We start from the raw sequence: 22,052 nt of genomic DNA on the forward strand, positions 1-22,052 counted from the left end.
TAAGGTCTTTGGACCACTTTTTTTTCTTTTTATTTTTTCTTTAAATTCAATGAATTTACTTATAAATTAAGTTAACTTGCCTATATATTCAAATAATTTACAGTTACTTGAGCTTCAGGGGGGAGGTCCGTGACTCCTCCGTCCCGTGGCACACGTCTTCGGCCCGCATGGTGCCTGGGTTGGGTTCTCACTGAGTTGTAAGAGCTCTTCGTGTATTTTGGATGACAGTTTTTTTGTCAGGTGTGCCCTTTGCAAATATTTGCTGCCAGTCTGCGGCTTGTCATCCAGTTCTCTCGATACTGTCTTTCCAGAGCAGAACGTTTCAGTTGCCGTGAAGTCCCGTGGGTCGTTATTTCTTCCATTAACTGTGTCTTTGGTGTCGGATCTAAAAAGGCGTCGCGATGCTCAAGAGCGTCTAGGTCTTCTCCTGCGCGATCTTCTGGAGTTTCACAGATTTGCGTTTTACATTTCGGTCTGTGACGCGTTTGAGGGGGTCGTTGTGGAGAGTGTAAGGTCTGGGTCTCGACTCGGACTTGGCGTGTGCGCGTCTGCCTGTTCTAGCGACATCTGTGGGAGAGGCTGCCTCTGCCCCTTTGTCTGGGATCAGTGGACCGTACTGACCGGGCCGTGTCTCTGAGCTCTCTCTTCCGTCCCGTGCGTGTATTAGTTTTTTCTCTGCTGTCACCCTGTCTCGATGACGGTAGGTTCACACTCAGTCTTGAGGTCCGCGGCGTCGCCCTCCAGCTTAGCTCTTCTCTGTCGACATGGTGTTGGCTGTCCAGGGTCTCCTGCCTCCCCGTGTACACTCTAGAATCAGTTCGTCGACATCCACAGGACACCCAGCAGGGATCTCGACTGGGATGGTGTGGAATCTGGGATCCGTTTTGGAAGAACTGATATCGTGATGATGTTAAGTCTTCCTACCCATGAACGTGGAATGTCTGTCCATTACTTTGTTGTTCTTTGACTTCAGTCGTCAGTTTCGTGGCGTTCCTCACGTGAATCTCTCACGCGCGCGCACACACGCGCACACACACACAGATACTCCCATGTGTTCCGCTCAGGTGTGCTCAGGTAATTCATACTGTTTTTAATTTCAAATTCCACCTGTTTGCTGTTGGTCTGTAGGAGAACGAAGGCTTTGTGTATGAATGTCGTATCCTGCCACATTGCTGTAATTGCTTATTAATTCAGGAGTTTTTGTTTGTTCTTTCAGAGTTTTTATATAGATGACCATGTCATCTTAAACAAAGACAGTTGTGTCTTTCTTCCCTATTTGTATACCTTTAATTTCTTTTTCTTGCCTTGTTACGTGAGCACAGGTTTCCGGCACAGTGTTGGGCAGGAGCGGTAAGAGGGGACGTCCCTGCACTGGATCTCGTCTTCGTGGGACAGCTTTGAGTTTCTCACCATTAACTAGGATGTTGGCTGTAGGGTTTTTGTGGATAGTCCTTATCAAGTGGACAAAGTTCGCTCTATTCCTAGTTTAACGGGAGTTTTTATCATGAGCGGGAGCTGCGTTTTGTCACATGCTTTTTCTGCATCTATTGGTGTGAACCTATTATGTGATTTATTTTTAGTCCTTAGTTACATTAATGAGTTTTCAAATGTGGAGCAAGTCTTGCATGGCCGGGATGAGTCTGCCCGGGTGTGGGCGTCATTCTTTCTATATGTTGTTGGATTTGATTTGCTTGTGTTTCGTGGAGGATTTTTGCATCTGTGTTCATGACAGGCATTAGCCTGTGGTTTTCTTTTAATGTCTTTTTGTGATTTTGGTGTCTGGGGAATCCTGGCCTCGCAGAGTGAGTTAGGAAGTATCCTCTCTGCTTCCATCCTTTGGCAGGGGGTGGACAGCATGGGTGTAATTTCTTCCTTAAATGGTGGGTAGAACTCACCCGCGGACCCATCTGGGCCTGGTGTCTCCTGTTGGAAGGTTATTATTGAGTCTGTATTTGTAACAGATGCAGGACCACTCAGATCGTTTTTTCCTTGTGTGAATTTTGGCAGATTGTATCTTTCAAGAAACTGGCCCATTTCGTCTAAGTTATCACATTTGTGTTACAGAATTTCTGTTTTTCTGTTTCTGTGGGATCTGTAACCAAGTCCCCCGTGTTATATCTGATCTTGGTACTTTGTGTTTTCTCTCTCTTTTCCCAGCCTGACAAGAGGCTCATTGAACTGATGCATATTTTCAAAGGACCAGCTTTCGTTTCATTGATTTTTTTTTTTTATTTCGTGTTGACAATTTCATTGGTTTCTGCTCTAATTATTATTTCTTTTCTTCCTTATTTTTGGATTTGATTTGTGCTCTTAAAAAAAGTTTCTGGAGGTGGAAGCATAGATTATTGATTTTAGGGGCACCGGGGCGGCTCAGTCATTAAATGTCTGCCTTCAGCTCAGGTTGTGATCCCAGGGTCCCGGGATCGAGCCCCACATCAGGCTCTCTGCTCAGTGGGGAGCCTGCTTCTCCCTCTCCAGCTCCCCCTGCTTGTGTTCCCTCTTTCGCTGTCTCTCTCTGTCAAAAATAAACAAAATCTTTAAAAAAAATATTGCTTTTTAGATCTTTCTTCCTTTCCACTGTGTGCACTCAGGGCTATACACATCCCTCTGAGCACTGCTTTGGCTGTGTCCCACCACCTTTGATAAATTGCATTTTCGTTTTCATTTAGTTTAAAACATTTTAAAATGTATCTTAAGATTTCTTCTTTGACCTGTGTGGTTTTTTTTAGAAGTGTGTTATTTATTCACATATTTCGGGATTTTCGTTAATGTTTCTGTTACTGATTTCTAGTTCAGTCCCACTGTGGTTTGAAGATAGGCATAGGGTTTGTGTTCTGTGAAATTTGTTGGGCCATGTTTTGTGGCTCAGAACATGGTCTGTCGTGGTGAATGTTCCCCACGAGCTCAAGAGGAGTGTGCATCCTGTCGTTGCGCAAAGTCGGCTGCATGTCAGTGATATCCAGCTGGTGGATGCTTGTTGACGTCAGCGAGGGCCTTACTGATTTTCTGCCTGCTGGGTCCTTTCCTTTCTGACTGAGGGTGTTGAAGGCTCAAACTACTGTAGTCGGTTCTCTTGGTCCTGCGGTTTTACCAGCACTCTGAGGTAGGGTGTGTGCACCGGGGGGTGCGGTGTTCTTGGAGGGTTGACCTTTGCTCATTGTGAAACACCTTCTTCATCCCTCCCGACTTCCCTCACTTTGAAGTCGGCCCTAGGACGCGCACAGCTGCTCCTGCTTTCATTTGATCAGCGTTGTTAGGACGCCGTGTTTCTCTCCCTTTGCGTCTCATCTGTCCATGCGTGTATGTGAAGTGGTTCCTGGAGACAGCACACCCTCTGGTCCCGACCACCTCCGACTCAACTGGTGTCCGTGGGCCTCTGGCATGCGGCTTGGAGCGGTTGGCTCAACGTGTCACTGTTTTCTGTTTGTTGCCGTTTTCTTTGTTACTGGTTTATGTCTCCCACTCGTCCTGCCTCTTGTGGTTTTATTTTATTTTATTTTTAAGTAACCTCCACGCCCAGCACGGGGCTGGAAGTTAGGACCCTGTGATTGATAGTCACGTGCTGAGCGTCAGAGCCGCGGGGCGTCCCTGCCTCTTGAGGTTTTCATCGGGCATTATATGGTTTCGTTTTCTCTCCTTCCTTAGCATGTCCCTCATACTTCCTTTTTAGCTGTTTCGTTTTTGTTTTTTTTTTTTTTAAGCGGTTGCTCTGGAGTTTGCAACACACATTTCCTGTTAATCCGATTCACTTTAAAATCACCCTGTGCTGCTCCACAGGTGGGTGCCTCATAATAGCACGGCGGTCCCAGCCGCCGCCCCCGTCCCGGGGTCGCTGCGGTGGTGTATGTCGTGGGCGCGGGGGCGCACGCACACAGTGCACACACGGGAGCCGGCGCATCGATGGCGTTATTTGGAACAAGCTGTTGCCGGTTAGAGCAGTTGGAACGGAAGAGAGAAGGTCTGGGTTTGACTCTCCCTGTCTCGTCTTCCTGGCGCCTCCTTTCCTCTTTCTTGCTCGGTCCGAGTCTCTCGTCTGTATGGCGTCTTTCTCTCTGCGGAGGGCAGCGGCTGTCCGCAGGTCCGCTGGCCACAAGCTCCCTCCCTGTTTCTCCGAGCCCATTTCTCCTGGGCGCTCCGAGGCCGGTTTCGCGGAGCGCGGAGTTCTAGCACATGGAGCACGGCGGTTTTTCTCTCCCTCTGCTCACATCTTACTCGCCTGCTGGCTGAGATGAGGACGACGGTCTTAGCTCCGCAGGTCACATGTTTTCTTGGACTTCTCGCCGGATTTCTTCTAAATCTGTGATCTTCTCTCATTTGGGCAGGGCGTGCCAGGGTGAGGGGTTTTGACAAACTCTGTTTTGTTTTGTGCTCCCCGAGCTTCGTGGAGCTGTGGTTGATGCCTGACAGTAATTTGGGGAAATAACCCCCAGATTCAAGTATTTATTGTGCTTCCTCTGGAGGAGTGTCAGGTCTGTGCTCTCCCGAGTCCTCCCTCAGCCTGTCCCATCACCAACGGGCCCAGCAGGTGCTTCTCATTTGTCTTGCGGTGGTTTTTTTTAATCTCCGTCATTTTTTTTGGTTCTTTCTTGGGGTCTCTGTCTCTGTTTATGTCGCACATCTGACCTTGCGAGCTGACACTTGATCCCTTAGGGCCCGGAGCACGTGAGTCGGGATTGTTTGACGCTCCTGGCCTGACGTTCCCACATCCCCGCCTGGTCTGGTTCTGCCGCCGCTCGTGCTCTCTCCACGTCATGTTGGTTTGCCTCAACTCTTTCCTCGAGGGCTGGACAGGACGCACTGGGAGAAGGAAAGGCCGCAGACCGGCCTCCGGAGCAGGGGTGGGGAGGTGGGGAGGGAGGGGTGCTTTGTTCTGTGATGGGTGCGCCCCGGCTGCTGTCCGTGGCCCCACAAGGGTTTCTCTGTCTTTTCCCTCCCTCATAGGCAGCCAGGATGGAAGAGGGGCCAGAGCTGGGGGCCGCTGGGCCCAGGTCAGTGAGGCTCTGGCTAACAGGGTCCCCCGAGGGCAGGCCTTGTTGAGAGCAGGGTGCACTGGAGAATTTACAGCTACTTCCTTCCCATCTCCTTGCCGGAATCCCGAGGGGACTTTTCCGCACGTTCTCGGGGGGAACCTGGTTGAGCTCCTGGAGGTTAACCTCACAGCACCTTGGGGACCTCCGGGATCTGGTGCCCCGGGGCTGCTGCCCTTGGGGGGGCTCTGCCTGAGCCTCTGGTGACCCCCCCCCCATTACAGCTTGGGATCCCAGCCCGCGCTTGCGTGCTTCCGAGTCCCCCTGCAGGAAGCCGGGCCTCCACACTGTCCTGCCTGGCTCTCCCGTCTTGGGGACAGCAGTTTGCCCCGTGTCCCTGTCTGTTGTTCATCCGAGGGGAGGTGTTGGCTTCTCAGTTCAGCTCGCTGCTTGCCGCTGGGCTGCAGCGGCCACTCCCAAGCCCCTCACACGGGCCGGGAACCGGAGCACCCTGCTAGCTTCTCACGGCTGAGCCGGGGAGTTTTCTGAGTGCCCCGTGTTTCTGCTCGAGACAACCATGGTGACGGCCGGGGAGCCTCGGGCACTCGGCTCGGCGTGGCGGGTGCTGCGGGGGCGCGGCCAGGGCTCCCTGCTTTGCCGTGGGCCGCGGCTGGGTACAGTGGGCCAGCCGGTCCCATGGGGTTTTGGGGTGGGGGCGGCCACGGGAACTGCGTGCGTGCGGGGACACATTCTTTCCCACGGCAGCCCCGTTCTCCCTTTACCTTATGGTCGGGTTCAGTAAACAAAGAAACTCATTCTTGTCAGTGGTGAGAACACGGCCACCGTGTGCAGGGAAGCCGAGTGGGATGTGGGGGGCACCCCGCCCACTGCAGACTCGCCCCTGCTCGTCCGGCCGTCCAGCCCGTCCACTCTCCACGTCCTGTTCTTCTCTGCCCGTGCCGTCCCCCACGTCGGAAGCATCACTGGTCCTCCTCCGCCTGTAGGCGTCTCTTTGGTCTGACGCCAGTCTGTCCCGTAGGCCTCTGCGTCCCCGCGTTCTGACCCCGTGCAGCCACGGGACCCTTGCTCCCCAGGGCCCCTGGCCACTGGCACGTCCTGCTCATCCCGCTCATAGGCAGGTGCGGAGCGGGGGCTCTGGAGGTTGCAGGGAGCCGCTGGACGCTGTCGCTCCCTGTGACAGGATACGTAGCGCAGGCTTAGAGTGGGAAGGTGACTTGCTCAGGGTCCTAGCAGGCGTGCGGCAGAGCGACAAGACACCCGGGGTCCCTTGGCTGGAGCCCAGCACCCCCTGCGCCGTCCATCGTAAGAACATAATCGGGAAACTATTGATTTGCCGGGTTTTTATGTCATTCTGTCAGCAAAACAGTAAGCCCGTATGGATGACACGGAGTTACCTTTCCTGTGAAAAATTAGTTGAACACTTGGGGGAAATTTGATAAAAGGGGGTGACTAAAAAAAATTGCCTCCGGGATGTGGGCGACTCGCGCAGGGAGAAGTTGTGAGCGACCTACAGACTCCGTACGGGGATCATTTCCCAACCCTAAGTCCAGGGTCCACTTTTAAAAGAAGCCAAACAGGTTTGGACAAATGAAGTGATGTCCTGCGAGTACGGCTGGCCCGGGAGGGGCGCCAGGGAGCGGGGTCAGCAGCCGGACTCGGAGACGGGGCTGTGGCCCGCACAGGTACCTGTAGAGGCGCCCACGCTTGTGAGCAGTGTGTGGTTTCCTGCTTTTACCAACCCTTCCGCTAACCTACTGGCGTCCCGGCCCCCTCAGGTGAGAGAGACCCGTGCTCCCGGGAAGCTCAGCCCGGTCCGCGTGCGGGGGCAGGCTCAGGGCTGCAGGTGGGTGTGCGTGGGCAAAGCAGGGGAAGCGTGTGCCCCGGAGCTCGTGAAGGGTGTGGGCGGGACGGGTGTGCGTGGGAGGAGTGTGGCGGCCCCCATGAGCCGTGCCCTGTGGCTCTGCGGGCCTGGAGTCTGGGCCCGCTGATGGGTGCCAAGCTCCGCCTGCTGCGTGACCACAGGGCCCGGCTGTCCCTCCGTGCAGGGCTGGTCCCGCCCCGGCCGCTGCTCTGTGCGGCCAGCCCTGCTGGTCAGGAGCCGTGTGGTGCTGAGCCAGTGACCGAACCTCTCTGAGCTTTATGTTTTCCGTTAGTGAACCAGGCTGTGTGTACACACGTGTGTAAGCGACTCCCACACGCTAGGTGTGAGGGCTGAGGTTGTGACCAGGAGCTGCCCAGCTCGGTGCTGGCTCCTCGTGAGCCGGTCCCGCGGATGTAGCTGCCGCGGACGTGTCGTCTGCGGAGACCGTGGGCGCGGCGGATCTTCCCATCGGGGAGCTGGCGGCAGCGGAGACCAAGCTGGCCGGGAGCGCCTGCCCGTCCCGCCGGCCTGCCTCTGACAGGTGTCCCCCCGCCCCCCTGCGGGCTCTTCGGTCTCTTGCCCCGCAGGCCGTGGGAATAATGAGTTGTGTGCGCGGCTGGCCATCCTGGGGGCCGTCGCAGTCTTGCTGGCTGGGACCACGCCCCCAGACGTTTGGTGAATGTGGGGAGGCCACGCCGGAGCTGTGACGTGTGTATCTGGGGTCTTCCTTGCGGGCACAGCTCGGTCTGTGCGGGAAAGACATGCCACAGCCTCAGCACAGGACTTGGAAAAATACCTACAAACTCCCCGTGTGCGATGAGCGTGGTGTGGGGTGCGGTGTTTGCAGGGTGGGGGCCGGCAGCCCCGGGGAGCGTGAGGGCCTGCTCAGCACACCCGTCTCCCGACTTCGGCTGGCCCGCGCTACAAAGGCGGGAACCCCGTGAGGCCATGCCGCCCCCGGAGGTCCCGCCACCCCGTGAGGCCACACCACGGAGACCACTGCGGCCCTGAGAGGAGCTGCAGACCGTTAGGCCTGACCGGAGAGTGTGCTCCGTCACCCAGTGCACATGGGACACGACCTGAGGACACCACGGCCTTGTCCGGGCCTCCAAGGGCGTGACAGGCCATGCCTCCTGTTGTGTCTGGAGTTGGGGGATGGCAGGGGGACCCCGTGTGCACCGTGTGCCTGTCGCAGACCCTCCTGCTTCAGGGACCCCCGGTGACCCGAATCCGTCCTTCCCGCTGCCACAGGCCTTTCAGAGGCTCCTCCTTGCCGTTGGCTGAAGGCCGTGCTCTGGACCTGGCCATCGAGGTCCCGTGGGCTCACCCGTGTCGCCGGCCTCCTTGGCTCCCTTAGTTGTTCAAACGTCGTCCCCGCCGGGCCCTGTCTTGCCCCTCCCTCTGCCGGGCAAGTCTCCCTCCCGGGGAGTCCCGGCCATGCTCTGCCCCCCGCCCCATGTGTCAGCCTGCGCGTTCCCCCACAGCTGTCCTGCCGCTGGTGGTCGCCACATCTCTCTGCGTTCTGGCCCGTAGCCCACCTCCCGTGTGAGCCTGTGTCCCCCCAGCGCGTCATGCAGCACCGGGCGCTTGCTGGGAAGGACTGATGAGGGGAGGGCCCGGCTCCTGCCGTGCCCCGGGCGAGCGGCCCTCGGCGCCCATCTATCTGCACCTGTGCCGTGCGGTCCTGCCGGGCCGGCCAGTGCTTGTGGGGCCACCGTCCCACTCGGCCACCTGGTTCGGCATTTGCTTCCCATGCAGCGTCCCGTCCCCTCTTTGCCCAGAAATCCACAGCAAAGAGTAGCCTCTTGTGTGTAACGTGTGCTGCTGGGAAGCACACGGAACCTGGACAGAAGGTCACGGAGTGTCGGTGTGAATCAAGTGGTGTTTTCAGGTGTGTGACAACATGCCCGGCACAGCCCTCGGAGCTGACCTCGTGACTCCCTGATCCGGCTGCGTGGCCTGCTGGGGCCAGCGCTCACACCTGAGAAGCAGGCTCTGAACGCCCGCCCCGGCCAGGCAGCCTGCCGTCGTCCTAGTCCCCTTCGTCCCCCATGATCTCCCGTGATCTCCGCGCAGGGTGGGGCGGAGGGCGTCCACGGGTCCGAGCTGGCCGCTCACTGCCGTCAGGGAGGGTGGCGGCGGGTGGGGCCTCACGCACGAGGCCGTGGGGAGCCGTTGAGGCTGGAGCCCACGGTCACTGCCCCCTGACCTGCGTGCATGGAGGTATTGGGGGGTCACTCTGCAGGACATGGGTTTTGACTTAGGTCTTGGAGCACGGGGAGGGACCTGCACGAGGGGGTTTGTGTGCGAGGCTGCGGCCATGAGAGCAGGTTTCCTAAGTCCCCAGATCTGTGTGTCGGGAGCTCAGGCGCCGAGCGGAGGTGGTGCAGGGGAGGGGCCCAGGCGGGGGCTGGATGCCAGGTCTGTGCGTCGGGCGGGGGGACCCAACCCGCTGCCCCTGCCTGGGGGTTCGCCGGTATGATGACTCCTGCTAGGGTGGGGTTTTGGGGCAGGACACACTGTTGTAGACGTGACGTGCCCCAAAGTGAAGGACGGCGTGCTCGATTGTGCACGTGTGGTGGGCGGGCACTGGCAGGGGCCCCCATGACCACGTTCCCATGTCACTCTGGTGGCAGTGCAGCTGTTTGAACCGTACACGTGTGGTTCCAGACGTGCAAGCTGGCCGGGGTTCGCGCGGGGACGAGGAAGGGCGTGCGGCTGCTGGAGCAGATCGCCCCAGACGAGAGCCTGGAAGCAACAGCGGCCCTTTCTCCCACACCGGGAGCCCCAAGTCCGAAATCAGTCCCCGGGGCGGCCGCGCAGGTGTGGCCGTGGTACGGCGCCTGCGCCGCGCTCTCGGGAGGACGCCGGGGGCCGTGTCTCTGGGCCTCCGTCTCCTCCGCAGTCCCCTTCCGGCTGTTTCTGACTTTCATGACTTCAGACGGTGTTTCTGACGGGCTTGGGCGTGTCTGTGTCTCTGTGAGAACCTGTCCGCGGAAGGGACCTGTTCCTGGGGGGGTCCCTGGGTCGGCGTCCCCGATGTGGCCTGTGTTTGCCGGACGGGGGGGAGAAATTGATCTGAAACGCGTCCGTTTGGGAACAGCCGCTGCTGGGGATCCCGGCGCTGCCGCCGCCGCCGGCGGGCCTCGCTGTGCGTTTCTGCCGATTATCACGCCAGAGCCGCACCCGGCGTGGTGTGGGGGGACACGGGCCGGCTCTGAGGTCTCGTGAAGAGCGGGCTCTCTCCGACAAGGGCCCCAAGTCTCCGACGGGAGGCCCCGTCCTCGCGGCCGTGAGCCCCGTGGGGTGGCGCAGGCGGGGGGTTGTCTGCCGCCAGGGCAGGAGGGATGTGGTTTGAGGACAGCGTGCTCTACGGCCCCCCGGGCCCGGGCACGGAAGGTCCAAGCCGGGGACGGGCTCTTTGGTGCTTCGGGTCAGGGACTTCGAGCTTTGAGTCTGATCCTGTTTCCTCCTCCCCCGGGGCTTGGTGCGGGGCCTCCCCGCAGGGCAGGGGCTGCGCAGGGACGGGGGTGGCCTAAGTTGGGTGAAGAGCTGTTCTTTCCCGGCAGCGTCCACGTCCGTACCCTGCCCTGTGGCTCCTTCCTGTGCCCACCAGGGAAGGACCTGCGCCGAGCGCTGGTAACCGACCGCTCTGGTCCGCGGTGACGCGGACGACTGACGGCTGCCGAAGCCGCTGCGGGAGCTGTGGGCCGTGCACAGCGGCGTCTGGCCTGTCAGGAGAGGAGTAGGGTGGTGGGCGTGCGTGGGCGTGCGTGGGTGTGCGTGGGTGTGGGCTTTCTGTCCTGAGCTGTGCTTCTTCGCGGCGTCTCGCAGCACCGTGGGATCTTGTGGGTGTCCTTGTTCACGGTCGCAAGCATCGGCGCGGACGCGCCTCGGCTGCGAGAGGGAGAGCCTCGGGGACAAGCAGCACGTGGCGGCGGCTCCCTCAAGGCCCGGGGGAAATGCTGAGACCACACGCGGTGGGTGTCGGCCAGGCACTCGCGCTGGAGCGGAAGGCCGTGCATGCCCGTCGGGAGGCGGCAGTGGGAACGTCGCCGTTACTGGTCCCCTGGGGTCTTACATCTAGAGCAGCTCAATGCCGTGGAATCAGCCAAAACCAGTCTTGATCACAAATAGCGTGTTGAGAAGTGACCATAGTCCGTGTGGGTGCGGTCGGTCTGTCCCCCGCAGGCCCATAGCCCCTCTCCGGCCCCCGCCCTGCGTCCCCCTCGGGGAGCCCCACACAGTGCACGTTCCTCTCTGCTCTGCATTTCAGCCGCGGCCCCGAGGGGTGACTGACCTGCGGGAAACTCCCGCATGTTCCATGTCTACGCCGGTGAATGTCCGAGACCGTGCGTGGTCATGTAGATGCTGCTGTAACCGACGCCAGACACTTCCGTCTCTGCAGCCGCCGCTCTGACCTCTGTCGCTGTTGTCTCATGAACGTGGCCGGACTGTGCGTGGTCCTTTGTGGTTGTCCTCTCTGTGGACTGCTCTGCGCTGACGAGTGTTTCGTGGTTCCCTTTCTCTGCTGCATAGTGTGTGGTGTGTGTGGACATGTCCCACTGGGGCCACCCGCCTGCAGGGACACGTTTGTGTGAGGAATCAGGCAGCTGGGGCTGTCCACGTGCGGACCCTGCGTGCGCACACATGTTCTCATTCTGTGGGTAAACCCCTCACCGGGGATCCACCGCAGTGCCCCCGGCCGGCCGGGACCCACTGTGTGGCCCCCCGTTCCCTGCGTGTCCCGTGCTCCGGCTGCAGCCGCGCACCTGCCCTTCACGGAGGCAGCGGGGCCCTGCGTCCCGGCATTCGTGGTCTTGCCACACATACAGGCACAGCGTCTGTGACCACTGTTCCCGCGAAGATCTGAAACACCGTCACTGCACGTCCCTGTCCCGTTTCCTTCTGTTCAGCATCTAAAGACGCTTCTCTCCCAACGAGGGGCTGTGGCTGATGTGTTTACCAGGGCAGGACCGCGTCCCGGGCTCAGTGGCTCCCGAGCTAGAGTCGTGGCTGGCGCACGGCGGGTGCTCGTGACATAGGAATGGACAGATTCCCTTCCGTGATGCCATGGCGCTCGGCCCACCTCACCTGTTCTCCCGTGGACGGGTGTCTGGCAGTCCACATTCACTTGAGTCCTCCGTGTCTCATGCCCACGCCCGGGAATCTGGGACACACGGGGTCTTGGGGTGGATCCCTTCCCCTGAACTGGGTCTTGCCGACCGCACCCCCGTGTGACTCCCGCCCGCAGCACCCGCCAGCCGTCCCTCTCTCCACTCCCCCCCGACACGAATGTCGTAGCTGCTGGTGTTTGCCGTTCCTGCAGGCGTGAAGTTACGTTTTCGCTGCAGCGTCTCACATACCCCACCTCGTTTCTCACAACAGAAATTCCATGTCGTCTCTCCGTCCTGGCAGAGGACATGGCGACAGTCGGAAGAGTGTGTTTTATACCAACGAAGAGTGGGAGCTCTTAGACCCGAACCCCAAGGACCTAGAGGAGTCCACGGCACAGGAAGAGAGGAAGAAGCCGGCCCCGGAAGCAAACAAAGGTACGGACGTGGCTCTTGTCACTCATCCTATCCGCGCGGGAGCCTCCGTGGTCCCAGCTTTTCTGGAAGCAGGAGCCGCGTCTGGGGGGGGACGAGCCCGGTGGGCCTGCGAGGTGAGGCGTCACAAGGAAGGACCCCCCAGCCCATGGCTCGTAAGGTTTCCCGGGAGGTGGGGTGTCCAGAAGGCGCAGTGCTCCTCACAGATATGCCGGGTTTTTTATTTAAACCCTTTTTTACGGAACACGTGTCTACACGTGCCTACACGAAGGTAGAACATACAGGGTCATGGATTCCACTGTAGCCCCGTGTGGCCCCCACAGTTTTGAACTTAGGGCTAGTCTCTCCGAGACCCACCCGACCCACGTTCACCCTGGGCGGGGCGGTTTTAACGTAAGTTCTAGACGTTAATCCGCTGTGTCTAAATTTAAAACCTTATGATGCTTCATTATTGTACCGAGAAACAGCAGCCGTAAATCCAGTCATCAAGCCCACTCTGGTCCCCAGTCACGTGAGGCACTGACAAGGTCTGCAGGCGGGTTTCCTCGCTGATGTGCGATGGCCTCATTGCGTCTGAGCAGCTCCCTGTCCCCACCCTCCGTTTGCCTTGGCATCCGTGTGGCCGAGACGGTCTTTGTGCCGAGGACGTCCCACACTCCAGAGGGCAGGTCCTTCCTTGCTCCTCGCGTGCCCTGTATGAGGTCACGGGGCTGACCTCCTCGGACGAGGACACGCTGTGGTGGGTCTCTGGGGCCATGGGTCCTCTGGCATCTGGGGCCACGTGTCCTCCGGCACCGCGGTGGGAACCACGTCGCATGTGGCCCCTGCTGGTTTTGGGGAGGATCAGGGTTCGGGTGTCATCAGCCTGACCCTGTCTCTGCGGCCACTTCTGTGCCCTTCCAGGGATCCATGAGGGAATGTTGATGTCTTCATGTAGAACAACAGTAATTTGGAAATTCTGCCTCGTGCTCAATTGTAGCGGGGGCTGGAGGAGGAGGCAGGATCTTACGAAATCTTTACCGGGAGCACACGTATTTCAAGGAAGTACGTCTCCTGTCCCCCGGAGGGTGGTCCTGGCCCGCTGTGCCGGGGAGCTTGCCTGTGTTTGCAGGGTCGTGGCGTGGGGCCCAGTCCTGTGGGACGCGGTGTGAAGGTGGCGGGCCGGGCGCCCTGTGCTCCCTGCCGAGGGCCCACGTCAGCGCCCCCCGAGCAGGGGGGCTGGGGTTCTGGGAATGACCTGCGAGCACGGTCAGGAAGGAAGGCCTGTGAGGCTGAGCGGCTCACGTGGGCTGGAAACTCCCCGGGCCAGACACGCAGCCACACGGGGTCTGTGACTCTGATCGCGCGGGCTCGTGGACCCTTCCTGTACCAGCCATGAGCGTCAGCCCCGCGGCGAGTCTGTGTTGCACGGCGTGGGGCACGAACTGCTCTCCCTTGTATCTGTTTCTCTGCGTTCAAGTGCACAAAGTCCCTCTTGTCGGAAATGTGATGTCAGCGGGTTTTCACAGTGACCGCACCCGCCTGGGCAGCAGCTTGTCCTGAAACAGGATGGGGCCAGCCCTGTCCCCCAGCCCTGTCCACCGGCCCTGGCCCCTCAACGCTGTCCCCCATCCCCCTGCCCCTCGCCCTGTCCCCCGTCTGCAGCCCTCATCCCCCAGCCTCTGTCCCCTCTCCACCAGCCCTGCCAGTCACCTACTCCTCCCAGGGCAGCCGCTGTCTAGACTTAAGAGCCGGGAGTCGTCTGTTTTCCAGCTTCACAGAATCCCAACACGCGTTCCCGGTGCGTGTTTCCTCCCGTGGTTGGAACGTGAATGTGATTTCATTCATGCTGGTATTTATTTGGATCCGTCAGTATTTTGAAGGCCCCTTTCTAAGGAAGAGAACGTAGTCACCCTTTAAAACACACGTTCACAATGAAGAACATGTGTTTTTTGGGGGGTTTTGTTTTGCTTTCTTCCTGAGAACAGGTGAGCAAAGGGAGCCCAGAGGCCCCGTGTCTGTGAGTCCCGCCGGGGAGCCTGCGGTCTGACGGCGGGGGCGGCGGGGGCTGGACTCCGTGTTTCCGGGACGCTGCGGGAACTCGGAGCCACCGTGCTCCTCCCCAGCCTGTGTCTCTGTCCCCTTCGGGAGACTGGTGATGAGACCCGAGCGTCTGGAGAAGAGCGGGTGTCACAGACGAGTCTTGAGCGAGGTGTTTCGCGGCCGTGTCCTAAATCCCTCGTCGGGCCCAGGGCCCTGCGCCCGTTTGCACGCGTGCTCAGGCAGGCGTGCAGTCACAGCCAGGACACGTTCTTGGGAAAGGACCCCATGGCGAGTCTTCTGAGGAAGGACCCGGGGTGGGCGACCATCTCAGGGTCTGGGCTCGGTTGTTGTCCGAGCGAGTCGGGGCCCAGGGGCGTCCCCACCTGTGCTCACTGCACGCGGACGTGGAAGTTCCCGGAGGATGGCTGGCGGGAGGTCGGTGCGTTTTCCTGGGTTTGCAGAAGGACGGCTAGTCCTGCACGTAGAAAACAAGTTTTGTTTCTCTGTAGGAGTCGCTGGCTCAGGATTTCCCTTTGATTTTGGACGTATTCCCTACAAAGGAAAGCGCCCTTTGAAAGACATGATCGGATCGTACAGGAACCGGCACGTCAGCGGCGAGCCATCGGCAGACGGGGCGCAGGGCGCGGCCGGGGTCAGGCCGCCGGCCGGGGTGCAGCTGCAGGTTCAGAGCCAGCAGGAGGAGCTGGAGCGGCTGCGGAAGGACCTGTCCAGCCAGAAGGTAGCCGTCTTCCCTCCCCGCGTGTGCCCCCCGCCGCCGGCCGTGCCGCGGGGGTGCAGCCCGGGCCCCGAGGGTCTCCGTCCCCAGATGGGCCTTCTCCCCTGGAAGTTTGATGTCGGCGTCAGAGACCCGTGGCTTTCCGGGGGCGTGGGCGGGGGTGTGTCTCCTGCTGCCGGGCCCTCTCCCACCCCAGCGCAGCGCCGGCTGGTCCGGTAACAGGAGGGAGAAGCGTTCCCACGTGGTGTCCGTGTCCCTCTGAGACCGAGGACACCTCGTCGTTGGGCAGCTTGGAGCTACTGGTCAAGCCCCCGGATGCGTGTGTGCTGGGGGCCGTGGGGAGAGGCGTGCGTCCGCGTCTCCCGTTTCCTACTATTGTCCTCTGCCCAGGGGCCAGTGTTTCCGGGCCCCCCAGAGGAGGGGCGCCGTGCGCGGGCTCCTCGGTGCCCGGTCGCGTGGTCACTGCGTCTGCTCCCTCCCCTCTGGCTCCAGGAGCTCGTGAGGCTGCTGCAGCAGACGGTCCGGTCCTCCCAGTACGACAAGTACTTCGCCAGCAGCCAGCTCTCTGAGGGGGTCCCGAAGGACGCACTTGACCTTCTGCACCGCAAGGACGACCAGATCCTGGGCCTCAGCAGCCAGCTGGAGCGGCTCTCCCTGGAGAGAGAGAGTCTGCAGCAAGAGGCCCGCACGCTCAAGGGCAAGGTGGGCGAGCTTAGCGAGCAGCTGGGCATGCTGCTGGAGACCATCCAGGCCAAGGACGAGGTCATCATGAAGCTCTCGCGGCGGCTCAGCGAGGGAGCAGACGGCCCAGCCCCCCCCGCGGGGGTGCCCGGCTCCCCGGCCCCCACCAGCAGGGAGCAGCTGGAGCTGGACAGGCTGAAGGTGAGTGGGACGCGGGCTCGGCTGCGGGGCGGGTCAGATGGCATCCAGGGCTGCGGGCCTCCGCGGAGCCGCGGTGCCTCTCAGGGGCGGATGGAGAGGGCCTGCCGGCAGGTGGCCAGACGCTCTCTGAGAAGTGTCCCCGGAGAGTCCCGAGTCCGACCGTGCCGTTCCCCGGGGTGCTCCTGGCTCTTTCCCTCCTTTGCTGTCCCGGCCGAGACTCCCGCTTTCTGCTCTGTACCCCTAGAGTTTCATTACCCTACATAGCCCTGGGGGCCCTGTCAGCCACCGCGCACGAGCGCCCAGGCCAGCACCGCACACGGCCTGCCTCAGCCCTTGGGGGTGCGGGAGCCGAGGGGCCGTTGTTTCCAACAGCTGGTGCGGGGTTGGCTCCCAGGCAGGCCTGCTCAAGTTGGGGTCCCTGTACCTAGGCTGGGAGGGTCCTGGCGCTGAGGGCTGGGGGCTGGCCTGGGTGGGGAGGCTGCTTCCTGAACTGTGACCGTCCGGGTCGGAGCTGAGGTGGGGAAGGGCTGTGCTCCTGGCCATCAGACTGCAGAGAGGCACTGAGTGTGGCCCGGCTCAGCCCAAGTAGGTCTGTAGCCCCAGTCCCCACCCAGCCCTAACGTGCTGCTCGCCTGGGCACCCTCTTTCTGTAAAAAAGGGCAGGTTCTCCTTGAAGGCAAAGACGTGCACGTCGAGGTTATCAGTGAGCACCTACCACGTGCCCAGCAGTAGCTCGCCGGCTCGTGGGCACAGAGCTGAGTGGTGGATGCGCAGGGGTCTCTCCGAGAATTCTAGAAGAGAAGTGAACCCTGGGCTGATGGGAGTGTCGTGGGGACAAGCATGTGGCCTCCCAGAGTGACCACTGCTCAGTGACATGTGTGAGGTCACACATGTCAGCTGCAGTGCTCCAGCCCGTGACTGGACCACACACAGCGCCGTGGTCGGTGTGGCTGGAACAACGCGGCTCTGCTCGAGTTCCGAGAGCGAACACGCCCACCCCGGACGGCACCGCATCGGGCCGCCTGGGCACGCGGGGCGGGGACGTGCGGGAGCGAGCGGCTTGTCTCTGGTCCACGCAGCGCCCTGTGGACGCGGCAGACAGACCTGATCGGGAGCAGGCATCCCCCTTAATCACGCTGTAGGTTCTGTGGCGTGACGGGTGGGGTGGTTTTGATGCATTTGGTGATTTTATGACTTTTTTCCTCCAATGTTTCTCCACGGTTTTTAAGACCCCACCGTGATGAGGTGACTTGGGACAGAGCCCACGGGGCGGGGCGAGGGGGGCGGCTGGCTGTTCAGGGGCAGGTGTGAGGCCCTGGGCTCTGAGTGGGCCGGCGGCTGCCCCGAGCTTTCTGCCGCCACTTGCTCCCTCCTCCGGCCCCCGCGGCGGCTCTGCGGGAATTGAAACAGGTCTGGGGCGGGGGGCTGTGGACACAAGTGGGGTTCTGCCACGTGTGTGCCTGCTGCCCCCGCTTCTCACGGTGGCACGGTTTCCATACTGACTTCCTGCCTCGACCCTGAACTCGGAACGCCTCCGCGGGGAGGCACGGCCTGTGTTTCTGGGGGAGCACTTGTCCGTCATGGTCACGACCCACTTTCTCCGACTCTGCCTGACGCTTCTCGTTGGCTCTGGGATGCGGTCACTTTCTGTTTCTGGGGTATTTTGAGGAAGGAATGCACATGGGTCGTAGGATTTTACCAGCCTAAGTACTTGACTGTTTCTGTACTTCCTTCCAGGCTTTTCTGTGTTTCTTCTCACTTGGCGTGGGGGCCCCATGGCTTCGTCAGGCACAGTCGGGGCTGCTCTCTGTGTCACCACCCCCCCGCCCGTGCGGCCAGTCTTCCTGTGACCTGCTGTTTGGCTGGCCACTTTTCCTCGTCTGGACTCTTACGGGCGTTGGTTCAGCCGCACACTAGGGGCTGTGCTGGAGTGTGCGGCCCGTCCCAGGGCACCCACAATAGCCAGAAAGTACAGAACAGACACACCACGGTTGTAGAGAGCACGGGAGGAGCTCAGAGCCGCTCAGCTTTGCTGCGTATAAACCTCGCCTGGGTGCCGGGTCCCCTCCTGCCCCAGAGTGTTCACCTGTGAACCAGGCCTCCCCTGACGGGGTCTCTTGGGGTCCTACGTGCTGCTCGCCTGGGCACCCTCTTCCTGTAAAAAAGGGCAGGGATCCTGTGGGGTCCTGCAGCGTCCTATGGGGTCCAGTGGGGTCCTGCGGGGTCTGGCAGGGGCTAGGGGCCTGGCAGTCATAGGTAGGGGCTTCACTTGTATGGTCATTGGGTTGGTGCAGGGAGAGGCCTCACGATGAAGTCACACAGGATGTAGCCGGAAGGCCTGTGCACTCAGCCTTCCCGCTGTCCTCACCTGCCCGCTGTCCTCACCTGCCCGCATTCCTCGTCCTCCTTCGCCGGCCTGCTTTGCTGTCTGTGTGTCGGCTGTGGCTGGAGGGCTACCAGTCGCAGGAGAGGGGAGGATGGGCCCCTCGTGTGGGGCTGGCCTTCAGCATCTCGGGGGCCTGTCGGGACATGCGGTCCTGCTGCCACAGGAGGTGTGAGCCTGTCAGGTGCGGCCTGGAGCCCTGTGGCCCGGCTCTCAGCGGAGACTCGGAGCCAGTGGCCCAAGGCCTTTCACTCATGGAGCTTCCAGGAGTCTCACGTGGACCCTACAAGTGTTAGGGATCAAGGGGACCGTCTGTACGTTGTAGGGTGATTACGGCTCCACTTCCACGGTGGCGTCCAGCCCGGAGATGGGATGCGACTCAAGGAGCTTCTAAGCGAAAGTGTGTCCGGTTCCTCGCGCTTCGCCGTCGGCGTTTCCAGAGCTGGAAATGTTTGCGTGTACACGCGGGAGGAACGTGCGGCCCATGAGCGTCATCCGCTGCGGGGGGGCGGGCGTGATTCCGTATTCGAGCGTGCCTGGTGCCCGCGTGGCCTTTTCTCTGTCCCCTGAGTCACACCGAGAGCCCACAGAAAACGTGTTGTTCCTCGAGTTACAGAGGAAATGGTCACGAGGATTGGCCTTGTGACACCTCAGTGCGTGTGAGGAGGTGGCGTTCACAGCCTGTGGACGTGGTCCTACTCCTTCCTTCGTTGCCCCAAGGGTGGCCGCAGAGGCCATCAGGACGTGCCCGGCGGTCATCTCGCGCTGACTTGGTGGGGCCCTCGGGGGACACGGTGGTACGCTAACTGTATAGGAGAGAGCGGGCTGGACTGACAGCGGTTTTCTGCCCACAGGATAACCTACAGGGGTACAAAACCCAGAACAAGTTCCTCAACAAGGAAATCCTGGAGCTCTCGGCACTGCGGAGAAATGCGGAGAGGAGGGAGCGGGATCTGATGGCCAAGGTGGGTCGGGGCGTGGCTGTTTCCTGGTGGCTGGGGACGTAGAAGCCTCTAGAAGCGGGCACACCCTGAACCAGTCCTGCTCCCGTGCTGGGGCGCAGAACCCAAAATACAGGCTGTAGAGCGCTGCGTCCCGAGAGGCGCCCTGATGTGTGCTCGTCTGCCTGCGTCACGGGGTTGACAGAAAACCGTTCGCTCCCACTCCCAGGCTCCCCGAACGGAGGGATTTGGATTGTGGCTTTGTCCATTGAGTTGTGTGGCCTGGTTTCCCGTCTGTAAACGGGGACGGTGGGAGCCCGTCGGTGTGCGTGTCTGTCGGCGCTGTGGCTGGAAGGGCAGCGCCTACACAGCAGTCAGCACTAGGTGGCTTTCGGTGGCCCTCGCAGCCCCTGCTTTGCACCCCGTGGGTCGCGTCTCCCCAGACCTACGTCCGCATGGTCCTGGGGTGTGTCTGATGACACGGCAGACAAGCTGGTTGGGAGCACAGTGTCCCGGGAAATGTCAGTGCCGCATGGGCCCCTTCTCACGGCCCACGTGCCACGTGACACTCGGCGTGACCATAGGGACCGCCATGTGGTTGGTTCCTGCCGCTCCCTTTGCCGTGCAGGATGGACGCCAGTGTCGGCATCTGGGGTCTCGCTGGCAGGGCATCCTCTGGGCCAGCGCCCTGGGAGGAGGGGGCCCGGGGTGGCCCGTGCGGACTGACAGGTGGCCCAAGGCGACAGGACTCTATTGTCCTCCACGCGGTCCCGGCTCACCGCCCCGTGGCTGGGGCTCGCCGCCCGCAGGCTGCTTGTGGCCCCGGGTGGCCCCTCCTGCGTTCTGGTCGTGGTCGGGGCGGCGGTGACCCCCGTTCTCTGCAGTATTCCAGCCTGGAAGCCAAGCTGTGTCAGATGGAGAGCAAGTACCTGATCCTGCTGCAGGAGGTGAAGACGCCCGTGTGCTCCGAGGAGCCGGGCCCCGCGCGCGGCGTCATCGCGCAGCTGCTGGAGGACGCCCTGCAGGCCGACGGCCCGGAGCAGCCCGGGCAGGCGCTCGTGAAGCCTCGTCTCGTCAGGTGGGGGCGCCAGCGGCTGCGGGGGGGTGGGGCGCGAGCACTGCCCTGGGGGTGGATGCGTGTGTGTGTCCTGCTGCTCCTTCGCGACCGGCACCGTCCACCCCCAGAGCGGGTGATCTCGGCGTTCTTGCAGTAGCTGGTGCCCAGTGGGGCCGGGCTCGGGCCCCCTCTCCTGAGCACATCGGTGTCTGCGGCTCCCGCGTGGCTCCAGTCCCGCTGCGCGCCCGTCCCTGCAGGAGTGGGCGCCCCGTCCTGAGACGCAGCTGCTCCCGTACACGGCTGGAGAGCCGAGGGGCCCCCGCATGGGGAGAGGGCTTGGCCAGCCCTGCACGGTGGCTCGGCGCCCACCAAAGGTCCCGCCCCAGGGAAGCCTCGCTCCAGCAAGGCCTGCTGCGTCTGATCTGGCTCACAGCCCTGGGGCCTCACCCCTGCTGCACAGCACTCCCTGCGCCCACGTGTCCTGAGCTGCCCTGGGGGGAGGGGCGGAGGGAGGGGGAAGGTACCCCCACCACCCGCATTCTCACTGGGTGACGTGGTGTCTTCATCCTCGCATCTTTGCTGCCGCTGCCCCCGAGTGGCCATGGCGGGAACAGGACGCCAGCCTGGGCAGCCGGCTCCCACGCTCGCCCTCACCCGGTCCACGGGGCTCGGGGTGCCTGTGTCCCCCTCGTGCACTTGTGGGCTCCTACTGTTGGTCGCGTTAATGTATGTCTGGCTCATCATTACAGAAGTTTCCAGACCCACAGAATCGAGTCCCGGGACCCCAGCCCCCCACCCCCCGCGCCCCCTCTGGAGTTCCCGTCCATGTGGTTGGGCCCCCCCACCCCAGGGCTTTTCCTGGGGTACCGTCTGGCACATCCAGACATTCTCCCCTGACGAGCTTCCGCGTGTATCTCTAGCTCCTCGCTGACCACGTCCTGATACACGAATCCCACCGTACCCGGTGCTCCAGGGGGACAGACGCACGCGGTCTCCGAGCCGTGTTTCACGGGCCTCGTGCCCTTTTGCTCTGGGAGATGCAGGTGGAACCCAAACCCCGGTGTCACTCCTGCTTCCCTCGTGGCGGACACGTGGGGTCCTTCCACGTTCCCTCGTGACAGATGAGAGGCGGCCAGCGTCGGGGTTTGTGTTTCCGGCGCCCATGTGCGGGCTCCTCTAGCGCGGACGTGCGGCGGGATCCCGACCCGCAGGGAACACGTCTCTTCAGCTCTGCCAGGTTCGCACAGGCCACGCCGGCAGTGGCAGGCGCGAGAAGCCCTGCGTTCGTCTTCTGCGGCTCCTCGCGGGTCGTCCCCGACGTAGCGGCTTGCGCCCCGCCCGTGTGCCGGCTCAGCTAGTGCGGGCCGTCCGTCTGGGCCTCCCTGGACGTTCGCGGCATCACAGCTGCTTCTCCTTCCTGGGGGCTACGGGGCTCAGTGGGTGTCCTCACGTGCTCGCGCCCTCCCTGGGCTCGCAGACCGAGGGCTCTGTTCCCACGGTGGCTATTGGGCGCAGCCTGTCCTGCTTCTGGAGGCCACGGGCACCGGTGGGCTCCGGCCCCTTTCTCCCCTCCTCTGGCGGCAGCAGTGGCCTGCACGCCCCGGTCCTGCCTGCTCGCCCGCTGTGAAGGGCT

At 61.4% G+C, this 22,052-nt stretch overlaps 1 protein-coding gene across 1 annotated transcript in view; it reads left to right on the forward strand.

Moving 5' to 3' along the window:
• TBC1D2B (TBC1 domain family member 2B) overlaps window positions 1-22,052 on the forward strand; it is a gene marked incomplete at its 3' end in the record, with an annotated part of 57,104 nt that overhangs the window by 23,635 nt on the left and 11,417 nt on the right. Inside the window, exons 4-8 of the mRNA XM_080808380.1 lie at window positions 12,238-12,401; window positions 14,930-15,159; window positions 15,649-16,038; window positions 19,276-19,386; window positions 20,247-20,440. Coding sequence (XP_080664506.1) covers window positions 12,238-12,401; window positions 14,930-15,159; window positions 15,649-16,038; window positions 19,276-19,386; window positions 20,247-20,440 — 1,089 coding nt within the window. The remainder of the gene's footprint in view (window positions 1-12,237; window positions 12,402-14,929; window positions 15,160-15,648; window positions 16,039-19,275; window positions 19,387-20,246; window positions 20,441-22,052) is intronic.

This window comes from Martes martes (genome assembly GCF_963455335.1).
Source record: "Martes martes genome assembly, chromosome: 7".
Lineage (NCBI taxonomy): Eukaryota > Metazoa > Chordata > Mammalia > Carnivora > Mustelidae > Martes > Martes martes.